General features: G+C 41.0%; 1 protein-coding gene across 1 annotated transcript in view; it reads left to right on the top strand.

Moving 5' to 3' along the window:
• kdrl (kinase insert domain receptor like) overlaps nt 1-15916 on the top strand; it is a 55528-nt gene that overhangs the window by 5302 nt on the left and 34310 nt on the right. The window contains exons 2-12 of the mRNA XM_034202874.1: nt 1242-1332; nt 2715-2932; nt 4342-4469; nt 5696-5855; nt 5948-6084; nt 6183-6354; nt 6510-6636; nt 7214-7383; nt 9222-9378; nt 11740-11833; nt 15376-15484. Of these exons, the coding sequence (XP_034058765.1) occupies nt 1242-1332; nt 2715-2932; nt 4342-4469; nt 5696-5855; nt 5948-6084; nt 6183-6354; nt 6510-6636; nt 7214-7383; nt 9222-9378; nt 11740-11833; nt 15376-15484 (1563 nt within the window). The remainder of the gene's footprint in view (nt 1-1241; nt 1333-2714; nt 2933-4341; nt 4470-5695; nt 5856-5947; nt 6085-6182; nt 6355-6509; nt 6637-7213; nt 7384-9221; nt 9379-11739; nt 11834-15375; nt 15485-15916) is intronic.

The raw sequence follows: 15916 nt of genomic DNA, 5'->3' as shown, positions 1-15916 counted from the left end.
GTTGAACGTGCAGAAATTAGTGTTGCAGACAGCACATGATACATTGTGCTTTTTGTTTTGTGTTTAACTGGCCCCAGGGGTCAGTTTGATTTACTCTTTGCAAAGTTCTCAATTCCAGCATTTCAATTACATGACTTGCTGCCAATTTGCCGATGTGAGGCAATAACACTGCAGTTAAAATAATTCTCAAGGACATGCATGCGTCATTTCTCCATAAAACAATAAAAGATAAGTATTAACTTGTGAATTGCAGATTCTGGGATTGTTTATAAGGTCAGGAACTTTGTTTTATCGTAATCTAATACACAGCTGAAAATGCGTGTTATCACAGCATGAAACAGTATGAGCAACACCCCTTCCCCTCTGTATAACCTTGGACAATAAAACAATGATGTTCAAATATTTTAGAGGAAGTCGATATTGAGTGCCACTGCCAACACTGGCACCGCTGACTCGTTCTTAACACAACAGCTGTTCTGAATAAATGAGAATGACTGTGTGTGTGCATGTGCGCGCATTCTTAAATGCAGGTGTGCTTGTGTATGTGTGTGTGGTTTCCCAGTTTCGTGTGCATATACCATGTTTGATGTCTTATAGTAAGCTGTTGTGCAACTCTATTGTCTTTCTTGATTCTGTGCAACAAATAAAGGTTTCCCAAAAGGCCGTCATTGGGACATTGGGAGGGTCGACTTACTAAACTTGTTTTCCGACCACATTGACAAGCTGTTTAGGGAGCTTGGTGAAAAGAAGGAAATCACATATGGAACTGTGACAGCTCCTGGACAGCAGTGAAGTTTCCTATGTTGATCTCTGGTAGAGAGAGCTGGCTAGGGGCCACCTTTAAAATCAAACATTTCAACCTTGGATTTTCCCTTGTGATAATGTGATAATAGATTTAAAGTGCAAGGTCGTTGATGAATAAAAAAAAGACTTGTTCCTTAGAGAGGAAGGGTGCAACCACTAGAGCAGAGTGAGCGGTTAATTAGAGGAAACACATGCAGAGTCACACATCAGGATCTGAGCTGCTCCCAATACCCTCCCCTGTCTCCCTCTTTTCCACCTTTTTTCCTTCTTTCTTACTGTCTGCTCATCCCAGACTGCCTTTTATTCATTACCCTGCGATCCCTGCCTTGTAAACATCCCCAGAGCTCTCACAGCGGACCATCACCATTTGCACAAGATTCATGCACATTTCCTATTGTGTTTTTCATTTCGTTTTTGTTTGTGTTTGTGTTCAACAGGACATTTGGAGAGAGAGCACTCACCTATGATTCTGCCCTCTGACAACACCCTCATTCTTCATAAGGATGGTTTGTTACATCTCACATGCAGGTATGCCACACACCAATTTATATCAATGCTAAGTGAACAGCATTTAAATCAATGGTAAATGTAGCTTTTACCTTGTAGTGTAACGTAACTTAGTATTTGTATTTATGTATAGAAGGACCATGCATACACAAACATTAATCTCAGCAAAGAGAAGAGATGCAATATGCCAGATTATAGATAATAGCTCATTTCCATCTGTGGTCTTCAGGCAGGTTCATAACAATCAATAAACAAATAATAACATTGCATGATCTCTATCAGTCAAACAATTTTAAAACAAACCATTTTAGTACATGTACTTAAGAAATATATTGTAGTTTTTACTCCACAACATTCTTTTGAAAGTTGTAGTCAAGAGTTATTACTCTAATATTTTAGATGCAAAACATGATAAGCTTACAAAATAAAATTCTCACTCTTAAAATTATGTGAAATATTTGAATCAGCTCTACCTCAACCAGCTATAACATTACAATTCTCAGTAGATGTTATTGCATCAGGAAGAAATCTCTTATTACATCATACAGTATTAATACAAAATGAATGGGAGATTTGTCCACATTAGGTAGTATTTTGTTTGATCATTTTGATAATATCATACTTTATTTAAAGTGTCTCGATCTAAAGTAAAGGATCTGAGTACTTGTTCCATTACTGAATGCATCCATTGATGAGTATGTCAATTCCTGATTTGAGCTTTAGTGGGACCATTTGTTAAGCATTTTTACAGCCTTGCATCATTCTGTAGGCCTGGGAGGAATGTTCAGGAAGTCGTGTCTATCTAATGTAATGCTTCCCTACAAGGCCATGTGCTAAAACGCCTGGCCCATACGGTACTGTGTTGTTTTTCTGTCACTGGATCAGAGCTTGAGGTTGCTTGACCCAAGATTCTGCAGTCGAACGCAGTGGTATGCAAGACATGTTTGATGTTCCTCTGGGATCCCTTTAATGACTGTTTTAAAATGGATGCTGTCTGGAAAGAATGTGTTAGCTGAGCACATCATTCAAGAGAAGCATGTTCCCATGTGAAAGTTCAAGTTACTGGATGACTCAAGATTAACTCAAAATAAACTTAAAATGAACATCAAGTCAAAAAGTCCCAATGGGAGAAGCAGCCACTGCCATCCTAAACCAAAAAGCTGACTTAATTCCCAGCTGTGACACTTTTCATAATATATCTGAATGCAGTGCTTGTTTTCCAGAGAACAAATCAGCATTAATGTAACGTGTGAAATCCCCAAATAACATATTAGATGGTACATTTATTTTACAAAAAAGTGTGAGAATACCTTTTTTCTTTTCACAAATCATCAACTGTAAGTCAACTGAGGACTATTTGTTCTTATTGTTCATCTAATTCTGTCTCTCTGTGTCTTCCTCAGAGGCCATGGCCCACTGCAGTGGAAACTTGTTGACTCCAATCGATCGCTCTCATCCGAGGAGGTGAAGGTGGAGTCGTGTGATTCCCGACATCACTCTCACTCACACTGCAGCAAACTGACCATCACAAGTTTAATAGCTAATGACACAGGAAGGTACAACTGTGAATACTCCAAAAATGGTTCAGCCCACTTCACCTCGATCTACGTGTATGTCCAAGGTGAGACCTGCAAAAACGCTTTGTCCACTTCATATTAAAGGTCTTTTTTTATCAATTACAGTCACAGTCAACCAGTGGGAATAAGAGAGCAGGAACATGTGGAGCTCAGAATTTAAGTCATTTTCCAGCATGAGAATAACAAAGTAATGTTTAGAAATGAAGGAATTGGTATATGAATTAAAACACAGATAAGACACACACTTCTTTCCTTTTTGAATTGAGTTGTTTTCCTTCCATCTAGGACTGACGGGGTTTGTTTTTGTGAAAGTCAAGACTCCTGATAAAAGAGGTTTTCACAGGGTGATTATCATCTGTTGACGCCATTGGAGTGGTGCGGTGCTGAACTGAAACAGTGGCACATGAGGAAATAGCTAATGAGCAAATCTGATATTTCCTGAAACATAGAAGAGCTCGGAGAAAACCCACACTGAATTAGTCAGCGAGAACAGAAGAAATAGCGAAAGAATGTAAAAAAAAAGAGGAAGGAAGTCTCAAAGAAGATGCAAGGAAAGAAAAAAGATTGTGTTTGGCAATTGTATGACTGTTTAGTGATTTAATGCAGAAAACTGGTTTTAGTCTTTATGCGAAGACTCAAGAGAGAGAGGAAGTGGTTTCTTAGGTACTAGGGTTTCTTCTGAAAGTGGAGGGTTGAGCGTGATTGCACGGGAAGCCCTGGTCATTGACTGATTTCCTGCTCTGGCTACTGTTCTCCAAAGTCTCCCCTAAAGCGTCACATGGCACCAGTTACAGCTACAGTGCCATTTAAATGAGGATTGTGCTGACATCTTAAGGAGAGCTGTTCTGGAGGGCTTTTTTTACACTAAAACTGTTGGTATGAAGGCATTAAATATAGTGCAATCATAACATTAGTCTAAGGATCTGAAATATTTATAGCCAATGCAGGCTGAACTAAATACTGGATGCACTTTGTTACCTCTCTTTGAATGTGGTTCCCAGTTATTCCCTAGTTGGCCTGCTGTGCCTGTGTTTAGTCTAACCCTTTCTTTTCAAAGGCGTTCAGCTGTTTATTGCATAATTTCCCGGCTTACTTGTTAAATAATAGTTCCTTTATCAAACCACTACTGCTTGACCTCACACCAATCGCAGACTATCTGTGTGGTCTTGAAGTTCCCACAGCGGGCCTGTGATGGCTGGCTGTACAGCAGGAACACCACTAGACTGATTACCTCTATCTGTGCTCTGCTGCCTTATCCGGTTAGATAGAGCTGATGCGAGACTTGATTTCTTTGTTGGATGCCCGGACAATGCCCTGATTTCATTGCAATGCTAAATTCAGCTCTAGCATAACAGGTTTTTTTCAGAGTTCAGAATTTGCTACAAAACATGATTATACCAAAAGACAAATATAACAGTTCTCACTTTTTTTGGGGCATATTTTTGTTCCTCAGATCCCGAGCAACCATTTGTGGAGCCCCATCCCTCAACACCTCTTGTCTTGGAAAGCTACAGGCACGAGACCAGCCTCATACTCCCCTGCAGGACCACCTATCCCGATATTGAAGTAACACTCACAGGGGTAAGGCTTCACAAAGACATTCATTTCACAGCTTCTGCTCATGACTGCTGCAGGTTAAGTTGTTTTACTGTGCTGTATGTATTCAAACACTCTATGTGTTCCTTAGACCTTGTTGGACTTTGTAGTAAATCACACAGTACATCTTCTGACAAAGCAAGATTGCTATAAATACCACAGCAAGGAATCCTTGCTTCTTATCCTTGGAAAACAAATGTGTTCCCACTCTGTGCTTAAGGCGTCTCATAGGTTCTCACACCCTGTGTGTGTTAAATCACTCTTGCACACAGAAACAGACAAGGGACAGTGGCTTGTCTGAGGAAAGCTCAAGGGCGGCGAAAGGAGTCTATCGGTCTGCTTCCTGTAAAAGCAGGAAGGTGCTCCAAGAGTGCTTTTCTCAGAATAGACCCTTAGACTAAATTTAGTCCTCCTTCTCTTACAAACATCAGGAAATGCAGTAGAATAGCAGTAAACACGGTGTCAAGCACAGGAGACAACAGGTAACTCATCAGGAGGATGGCAACCCTTAATACCAGAGAGAATTGAAGGGTACTTCCTCAGTGATCTTGTTGGCACAATGCTTATCATCTTTCTGTCAAACTTAAAGGAATACTCTTCCCACAAAAGGACATTTCTACCTTATGTTGCCTAGTATCATTGAGGGAAAATCTTGCATGTCTCCTAGCCAGGTGAATCAACAATCCAAAAACGGAAAGCCAATTGAAGTAATTGTTCATCCAAGGCTGACTGATTATTTATATACATACAATCATGGGACATAGTGCCTGCCCTACCGTAGACAAACACATCTGACTCAGATGGCACAGATAGTGATGGCACGACCTTCCTGCTTTTGGTAAATCTATGGCACTCGTCCTTCCAGCTCCCTTTCCTTCCTTCCTTCCCTTCCCTTGCCTCCTCTCTCAGCCCAAAATCTGGCATGAGAACAAACAGCAGCAGGCACGCACATCCTTTATCCGGGTCCACGATGTTTGTGTTCCATTGCATAAGTGATTGCAGAGGTTCCACTCCACAACGCAATAAAACCTAATTAGACCTTCACTCTAACATACTTCTGTCCCCAGCTGAGTCCAGTAGAGCATGAGCTACATTTTAAATTAAGTGCATTACACTAACAGTCCGTATGGCTCAGTGATTTGTAATGAATATAATAAGTGTCACAAAATAACACATGACAAACCTCCTCTGCTCTACTCTCTGGAAAGCAGCTCCCGCCTTTACCAGAGAAGGTCGTTAATGAACAAATATGGGATCCGAAGGTTGGATTCAAGATTCCCTACGATCCCTACAGAGAGATCAGCATGGTCACCTGTAAAACCAAGGTCAATGGTCGTGACTTTGAGTCAATATACTTCCCTATAAGAATAAGTGAGTCTGTTGTCTTGCTAAATGAAAAAAAATACATTTTCTTTATTTCTGTTTCTCGAGGATTTATTCTTAAATTTGCCTCGATTTTGCAGCTCATGTTCTTCAAAATGTGAAGATCACCCCAGAGCGTGTCAAAGTGTTGGTTGGAGACACCCTCATTCTCAACTGTACTGGCAAGACCACTCATAATGGAAGAATCAAATTCACGTGGGATTTCCCAAAGAGTAAAGTAAGTTCAGGATTTACCTTTGACACATTCCTATTGTATGTAAAAGGAACCCTCTCAGGTTGTAGCAGTAACGTTTATGATACCTTCTTTATCTTCAGGAAAATAGACATGACACACAATTCACCATGGACCTGTCTACCAAGGTGTATGTGATGAGCAAGTCTTTATTCTTGCCAAACATTACCATGGAGGATAAAGGAGTGTACCGCTGCAGGGCTGAGCTCAACCCTACGATTTATATGAATGTCACCGCTAAAGTCATCGTCATTGGTAAGTATGCTTTAAATGGATTTGAAGACTTCCAGAAACGTTCAAGTTTCACAATTTACACATTCAATGATTGTCACTGTGTTGATTCTAAAACAATACCAAATATTTCTGCTTTTGGATCGCTTCCAATGTCTTTCCTTAATGTTTTGTTCCAGAGCATCCATACCTCAATATCTCCTATAAACATGAGCGGCACAGTACGATAAGGGTCAAAGAAGGCAGGAAGAGGCTTGTGTTTGATCCCAAGGTCCAAGCTCTGCCACCGCCAGACATGGTAGCATGGTAAGTAATGGTTTGCAGTCAGAATAAAAACTGCTGCTTGTGTGTTGAATCCATGTGATGATTTAATATGCGGTGGCCCACCCTGAATGATAGCATCACAAGGTTTCCATGGTCATGAAAAACCTGGATGAGTCATAGATTTTCAAAATCTTTAAAAATAATGAAATCTTTGAAATCCGTGATGGTTGTAATGACATGAATTGGGACTGTTATGTTCTGTAGATAACCTTCAACATTTCATAAAATAACTTTAATTGTATTTCTATTGTTTTATATAATGAGGTGTATATAATCATTAAGAATACAATAGTACATTGCTTTGATTTCCCCTCATGCTTGAAAGTCAGTGCCAGACTCAGCTTAAAAAACGTATAGTACTATTAAAGATTAAACACGATTGCTGTTTAATAACCATACACTAATTAACATTCAAATAAAAGTTAAGGTTCTGAATGGTGATGGTGTTTTTATTATGGGTCATGGAGAAGGCTCATGACTCCCTTTCCATTCCCTTTTTTTCCAGTGATGATTATTCTTCCATGGTTGAATTAAAACTTTTCATGCATTCAATTCTTAGGTTTAAGGATGGGGTCCCTATCAACAGGAGTTCCACCTGTTACAAGATGTCTGGTTTCACCTTGATCATCGTTAATGTGCAGCAGCAGAATGCCGGGGTCTTCACCGTCAGTCTGGGCAACCAAGCGAGGGGCTTGCACAGGAATCTGAGCTTCACACTGATAGTGGAGGGTAAGCTGTTGCTATAAACTTGATAATCCTAAAGGAAAATGAAGCAGTGGCTCTGCGCTGGCTGCTTTCAGTGCAGTTCACTAGACGGCAGGTAGCAGCTCTAGTATGAGAGGAATTTGGGGGCTTGTTGATTCCAGAGCTGGATTGACGTAGCAAGGGCAGCTGTTGTTGATTATTGGGGCTCTTTTGAAGGGGCTTGGCGCAGTGTGTAAATGGCCCGGGCTCTACTCTGCACTCAGACTCCAGCCGCTCCAGACCCCCCTTAGTCCACAGCATTTATTTGCATCCTCACCATGTGTATATACAGTGCAGCTCATATCAACACCATGTTCCATACTGTATGTGTACAGCTTGAGGAAAACAAAGACTGAGCATGTCATTCTGTGTTTTGATGATTTTGCAAAGACTAATGATAACTGTTAACACTGGAGGTTATAAATGTTTTAACATGTTAGGTGGAGGTCTGCTTGCTAGAGAGTGTGTATTTCTTCAAGCTTACCATGGGGGGGCAGAGCTATTTTTATTGCATTCTTTAAACATTTTTTAGGAATCCCGATAGCGTGCCAAAAAGTGTAAAAATCAGCCCCCTCTGGCTTGTTTAACTTTATTTATGGCCCTTGACTGTCCCGCTCAACAAGACTTTAATTTATTGGAACAACAAAAAATGAAACGCACAGAAACAAACAAAGTGAAGAGAGAGTCATGGTTTCAATTATGGAAATACTTAGGACTTTTTCATCATATGTTTAGAACTGTAGCATTGTTCCAGATTTCGCTGCGAGGGGGACCCAAGTTCCCATCAGCAAAAACACGTGGGTTTGCTATCCTGGCTCCAAGATGGTGGAATGAGCTCCCCATTGACATCAGGACAGCAGATAGCTTGCACATCTTCCGGCGCAGACTGAAAACTCATCTCTTTCGACTCCACTTCGAGCGATAGAACTATTAACAAAGCACTTATATACTAATAAAGGGCTGGCTTACCTAAAGCCAGTTGAGTAGCACTTGAAATATTTGGCTCTATGAAACCTGATGTACTTATATGATTCTGTTTTCTTCAAGGTTGTGTCTTCCTGGTCGAATGTACTTATTGTAAGTCGCTTTGGATAAAAGCGTCAGCTAAATGTAATTTAAGTGTGTGTGTGTGTTTTTTGATTTTTTGAGTTGCCAAACTATGTCAAAGTGTGTAGTCAGCAGTGATTGAGGAAGTATTCACATCCATCACTTAACTAAAAGTGTTTACATCACACAGTATGTAAGTATAACCAGGAAAATGTATTGAAGTAATACGTTCTCAATGGAAAAAAATACCTAACCCTAAGTAAATAAAGCTGTAAGATACATTTTAAGGTAACAGTACAAATGTTCCCTATGAAATGTGTTGGAATAGAAGTAGATGGTGACAAGGAAAGGAAAGACAAGTACCCCAAAATTGTCCTAAAGTAAAATACTGGATTAAGTGTATTTATTAACATTCGTCCACTGGTAGTCTGAGTATCCTCCTGAGGTGGCACAAGGTCTGTTTGTTGAAGGTGCGTTCACTGACCTGGGCATGGGCCACAGGGAGGTTGTTCTTTGACCTTCAGCCCTGGCCTATCCAATCCTCCTGCCATTCTTCTCCTACACAGCATCTAAAGGACAACTGATGTCAATGGCAACTGTTTCATGGCTATCCATCATGACTGTCGGCCCCCATTATAAAGACATATGCGATTCCACCGTGGCATGGGATAGAAGGGTTGATCTAACTTGTTGTTACCTTAACTTTCTCTCTCTATCTCATGAATTGTTGTGTGTCTGTGTACTTATTTGTGTTTATGTGTACTCCTCTCTTACAGTGAAGCCAATTATTTCCGAGGCCGAGCTTGCCACTGTGGACGTGCAGCCGTACATGATCAGCAGACAGCACCAGTTAACCTGCACTGCTTACGGGGTGCCGTTGCCAAACATCACATGGTTTTGGCAACCGTGTCAACTAAACACCACGCTTATAAAGTGAGTCGCCGTCTCGCTTTGTTCCAAGCTTTGAAGTGTTTAAACTAGATTTTCTGTTAGCTTCCTCCAATCTTGAAGAAGTGTATAGCATATCAAAGGGGAAGTCTTCCTGTTTGAAGCGCACATTTCATCAGTTATAAATGCCAAACATAATCTGATTCAAAATCAATTGCATGCTTCCTTCTACTTTAAAGCAGTCCTAGCAGAATATATATGCATTTAAATAAAAAGGATAAATTGGCATGCAGAGGAATCGGATGTGTTTGACGTTTATGTTCAGGTCACAGTGTCTCTGGATGTGAGACTTTGAGAGCATTGTGACTTTAAAGTGGCAGTGCAGTAAGGAATGTATCTTCGTCAACACATCTCTTATACCGTTTGTAGGTTCTTTATCTGTTATTTGTCAATCTAGTATATATAGTATAAATACTGAGTCATGTTAAGCACAGCATTTGCACAAATTGCAAAGCCGCGTTGGAGGAAATAAACGTAGGTACATTTACGCTACTGGAGTTGTATTCACAAACACACAGGCTAACAGCATAACAGATTTAACAGAGAGTTATCGAAGCGTCCAGAGCCACCAGCCCAGCCCGGGGAACCCACTCTGAACAGATCTGCATTGACTGGATTGTCTCCGGCCCGGAAAATGACACATTAATCAAAGAAACGCAGCCCTCGAGAGCTGCCCTCTGGCTTGTGGTCAGTGGTTCTGTAAGTTGAAGGGGAAACTCGGGAGAGATAAATTAATCTCAGGCCCCAGAGCTGTTTCACAGCTCAACAGAACTGAGTGTATGAGTGACTGTGCACGAATACCGGCCTGGTAGTGAACCCACAAACAAGAAGAACATTCCCTGAGATCCGGGCTCGTTGATGACACAGGAGACCTGCGAGGCGTAAGATCAGTTAAACAATGGGCCATTACCCTTGGGTTATCAGGCCTCAACACCATTAACAAAAACAACACTTTGAACCGCTGCACAAGAAAAATACGAAGTCACGTTACACACCCGATGGTGTTAAGCCACCAGTGCCTCCATTATTTTATCTACCAAATTATCCCCAAACCCACTTGAATTTGCCAGATTACTGATTAACTAGAATGTCACTCGAGAGCACAGACCACTGCCAAGTTCAATAGTGCATTCATTTGCTACAAAGAACATTTTATGTTTTTAATTTCTCAGAACATTCAAAACAATCCTTTGATAGCTGTTTCCAAACTGTGTTCCATCTTGAGGGGACTGTGAATTATATTAGTGAACCCTTTTTACTGATTACCCCGACATCACATGAATGCAGCACAAAGGTGAAAGTGAAACATAATTCCTCTATCCACCCTGTAATTCATATCCACTCCAAAATGTAATTGGTTCTTCCTTCGCCCATACTACACCCTTCCACCAATTTATTGAAAATCTGGCCAGTCGTTTTTCCGTAATCCTGCCGACACACAGACAAACCAAGCCGAAAACATAACCTCGTTGGTGAAGATAACAATAGCAGAGCGTTAGTTGGGTCAAAGCTACTCTTTCTGCAGGCCTAAAGATAATCAGGACTGGCACTAGGAACAGTGGCAGGCAGCTAATGAGACAAAGGAACAGCTATCGCCTGGTGGGAGGCCAATTGTGCAAAATGTTTGTTTTATACAGCCCTGACCCTGTAAAGTACCTGTCACTGTAAATCCAGCGTGTAGCCCTTCAAGATCATATCTCATCTAAATCTTTGGGAGTTTGGAGAAGAGGGAAAACTCGTAGTGTGGGCAGGGTTACGAGATGAAGGAAGCTTCCTACTTTGGATTTGGAATGGGGCTGATAGTGTAGTGTAGAAATATGGGGGTGTCTTTATCACCAGGTTGAGGAGCAGTGCCTTGTTGACCGCCAAGGTCTTAGGATCAACCTTATCTCCTCTGGCCAGAACGTGTGGGGGGGGGGGTTTCCTGTACGAGTTGACGCATAGAACAGCCCTTCCTGTCGCTGTTGCTGTTTCCTCCTCTGCTTCTCCTCTCATCAGGATGATTGTTCCCCACCACGGGCGGTGAGGGGTTTGGGGGTGGGGGTCAAATCAATGCTTTCTGTTGGTTTTATAACCCAGACATGCTGGTCTAGACTTGGACTCTTCTCATATGTGTCTCAGTGGTGCTTTAAAACACATCAGCCTTTCAGAGTGGCTGCTTTTTCCAAAGGACAGCAAGTTGTATGTTTATTGGTTGATCTAAACAGCATTACACCAAGGTTCCCAATTCAGAAAATCTGTTGTTTTTATTCTGTTGTATTGCTAAGGTCCAACACATGTGCATCTGTCTCTACACATACTGACAGCATGACTACATGATCTCATTAAATACTTTATGTTCCTCAGATCCCCGGTCCACATTGATGACAGGGGGAATTACTCCCACAACTGGATTAAGAGCATAAACGTCAAGCGTGAACTGGTAAAAGGAAAAATCAAGGTATGTGGTTTAACTTTATCTGTAGTGTTTCCACTTCTTTTGAACAACTGTTGCACTTGTAGCATACTTTGTTTACTGTGAAATGTAAACTTCACAGTACGATTTGTGGATCATAAATATGCCTTACATTTTGAGAATATGTAATAGTTCGCGTCGAAAGGAGCCAGTTGAGGTGGTTCGGGCACCTAGTTAGGATGCCTCCCTAGGGAGGTGTTCCAGGCACGTCCAGCTGGGAAGAGACCAAGGGGTAGACCTAGGACCAGGTGGAGGGATTATATCTCTTCGCTGGCCTGGGAGCGCCTTGGGATCCCCCAGTCAGAGCTGGTTGATGTCGTCAGGGAAAAGAAAGTTTGGGGCTCTCTGCTGGAACTGCTACCCCCGCGACCCGACCACGGATAAGCGGGAGAAGATGGATGGATGGATGGATGGATGGAATAGTTCAGATTCAAGTGGAAACCTTCTGTTATTGGGACTTGAAAGTCAGAAGCAACATCTAAGATGTATGAATCCTCATAATTGTCCCGCTATTGGCAGTAAATCTTTGCATCTCTTGCCTGCTTTTTTTTGCCCACATTAGTTTTAACTTTGACCAAACCTCATTAAAAAGCCCTTAGCACTCTCTTAAGAAGAAACTTGTTTTTCAGTGCTGTTCTCAATAAAGCTGGAATTATTATTAGAATAAGCAACCAGGAAAATAAGGGGTGATGACATGATGTGCTGCATCAGGAGAGGAAGATGCCATAATGATAAATACTCATCAGATTGCATCTAACAACTTGGTTAACTGCACTGGTATTTACAAAGGCCTTCCTATAACGAGCCAGATCTCTACCAGACTGGTCCTGTCATTTGAAATGTTGCACCCATAACTAAGAGACTCAGTTCATTTCCCTCTACTGGGGGGAAACACATCCTCGTTTTCACAGTTTCTTTAGATGAATAAGGCCTGTAAATGAAGCAGCTGCAGATTCAACCTGGGTCCTGCCTTTTATTCTGACATCAGTTAATCTTTTGGCTGTTGAGACCTGGTTGAGACTCATGAAGCTAAGCCTTATAAACAGTAGAAAAGCTATATGGCTTAAGCCATGCGTGTGCCAAGAGCTGACTTTTATAGATTCTACCCTACACAATTACCTACGAACATGACACTGTGCTTTTGTTAGTGAGCATATACTACTGTTACTTTACATCATGTAATTTGAGAGGCAACATTTGGAAACAATACATTTAAGCAGATAGAATAGTTTTTCACACATATTAATTTAAGCATATTTGATTGTTTTACACTGCAAAATATTGTTTTCCGCGACATCAACACTTAAGTATCATTAAGGGATCTATTAGTATGCCAGCTTTCCTTCGAAAACATCTTACACATGTTGCCATGCAAACCAAAACATGCCGCTCAATGTGGAAACTATATACATTGCTGCAAATGTCCTGTTGGAGCCTGTTACTAAAACTGTTCACCTCGAACATAATTAAGAGCAGGCCTACGCTGCCTTTGTGAGAGTTTGTCTATAGGATTAGGTAAAAGACACCCATTACAGCAAGCTGGGTCAAATTAGGGCACAGGTTCAACGGCATAAAGGTTTTCAGATGGAGAAAAGATAAGTGATCATTTTAAATTCTTAAATACTAGAGCATTTCTGAAAGGATTCAGAAACATGAGCACATGTATAGATATATATGCAATTAGATAGCAATATGTTCTTTTATTTTTCATATCTCGAATATATAAAATAACTAACTTCAAAATGCATAAAAAAGGAAGAAAAGAGTAAGTTAATGATAGGTGGTGACCAACCGTTTCAAAATATGCCCTGTCCATAAAGGTGTATATTAATCTTTCTAAATCTAAATCTTTGTATTGGATAATTGAATAAGCTCTGAAAGAAACTCACAATCATATCAATTATTTGCTTATCAAGTAATCGGAAATCTGGCCATTTTCACAGGACATAATTTAAAATGTGTCTTTGACATAAATAGGGAGGCACCGTTTATTTACAAGTACTTGTGGCCAAACGCTGCTTCTTTATGAGGGTTAGCACTATGGGTCAATGATAACAAGCAGCAGTTTAAAAGAAGAGGGATTTGTTGGAAGTGAATTCCTCTCTGTCACCCCACATAAATCGTGTTGGCCCGTGAATAAGAACGTATTCAGGGCCGGGCCTCTGAGCACCTCCCCAGAAGACCGAGTATAGAGGGAGACTGGCCCGGGTCACAGTATAAGGAAAACACTGGGGGAAGTGGGCACAGAGGTCACGGTGCGTATGGTCAGGTGACCTCTAGGGACTGCGCACAATTGTTTAAATGGCTGTTTTTGAGCTTGGGTTACATCATGGTGAGTAATAGCCGTAACGTAATACCATAAGACCACTCCATCATTGTTTTGACAAGTGTCAGAGCCGCATGAAATGGACAATATGGTATCACTTTTTATTTTTGTACTGCCTGGATGTTTGTATGGTGAGAATTGTAAGCTCAGGGATGCTGAAATTGTTTCATGGCTGCAGCTGTGAGTCTTGAGAGTCAGCACAATAGCTCCTGCAAGCCCAGGAAGTTTAGGCCAGCGAACACCCAGACAATACACCCACATCATTCACTCTCTTTGATGTAGCCGACTCGCCCCGAAAAAACAGATGTCACTGTGAACACTAAACAGAGTCCCACACAGTCTGGCCCTCAACCAAGTTTCGCTTATTAACATTGGCATTAATTAGACATTAATTTGTCTATTTATGCCATTAAAATATTGTAGTAGTGCAATGACAGAATTGAGTGTGGCATTAGAAGTGCTTTCCAGGAAATGAACATAAAGCCCAGGCACTAGATCTATAACCCAGGTCTGATGGAGACTCAGTGGGGTTTAAACTCCAGATGTATCCTTTCATTAATGTGAAGCACTGGAGAGTATAAAGCAGGCTCCGGACCTCTCACCCGCCTGCTCACAGCCACTCACTTCTCTGATGGGGATTGAGATCTGTAACGATATGTTTCACTATTAGAGAAATACTTCACCCCCAAAAGTATCATTTGATATTTATATGATTTAGCCCATGTTACTTTGAATTTGTGAAGGCTTCACGCGAATGAAGAACATGGACTTTTCCTTACGGGGGAAGAGTTTAACAACAGCAGAACTATATCAAAACATCCATTAACACTTTTCAATATGTCCCGTTGTTAACAGATGCCCAATCTTTCATTATGCATTTGCATGTCCGTATGCATTTTACATTTTGTATTCATGCTATCAATTGGTTTTAAACAATGAATTACTCGATGAAAGAATAGTGGAAAAATGTGGCTTGTATTTCTGGTTTGGTTTGATCACCATTCTTCTTTTTAAGGGGTTCATTGTCTTTTTGCAATTTAGTATTAGTATCTTTACATCTTTAAGGTCAGAATACTCGTTCTGCCACTCCCCACCACTGTAAGTGATTCATATTCACATATTTAATTGTTTATCTCAACATGTTTTATCTGCTTCAGTCAGCAGAACATCAGTAACATTTCCCCTTCCTATCTTTAATTAGATTGTGAGTACCCTGGTGATCGGAAACGCCAGCATGTCAGGAAAATACTCCTGCGTGGCCAGGAATGAAGAGGGCCATAGCTCAGTGACGATCCCTTTCTACGTTGATGGTAAGTGGGTCACTAGAATCTGAAACAATAACAATAACATCTTAACTGTTCAGCTCAAGGTGCACAGAGAGATTATTTTCCTATCTGCACTATACTGGGAACTGGATTCCTTCAATTGATCTACACGTGAAAAATGCGCTGTAATGAATTTGCAAGATCATGGAAGGAATGTGCAGAATGTATTGTGCAATAAAGAAACCGGAGGGGGGCATTAATTGAAACCATCTTCCACTGTAGCTGAGCGGCTTCAGAGCGGAAGAGAGGCGAACATGTCCTGAGCCATATGGACGCTATAATGGCACGCGTTTAAAAACAGCTATGAATAACTGCATTCCTACTCCGGAGCCAGCAGGTCATTCCTCTCTCTCTGTGAGCCTTCTGCTTTGAGAATTCACTTTTCTCTGTGCATTTGAGGATTTCCAAATGTTCCCC

This window comes from Gymnodraco acuticeps, unplaced genomic scaffold (genome assembly GCF_902827175.1).
Source record: "Gymnodraco acuticeps unplaced genomic scaffold, fGymAcu1.1, whole genome shotgun sequence".
Taxonomy (NCBI): domain Eukaryota; kingdom Metazoa; phylum Chordata; class Actinopteri; order Perciformes; family Bathydraconidae; genus Gymnodraco; species Gymnodraco acuticeps.
The sequence above is the reverse complement of the archived record's forward strand: the minus strand, read 5'-3'. Positions and strand labels throughout refer to the sequence as shown.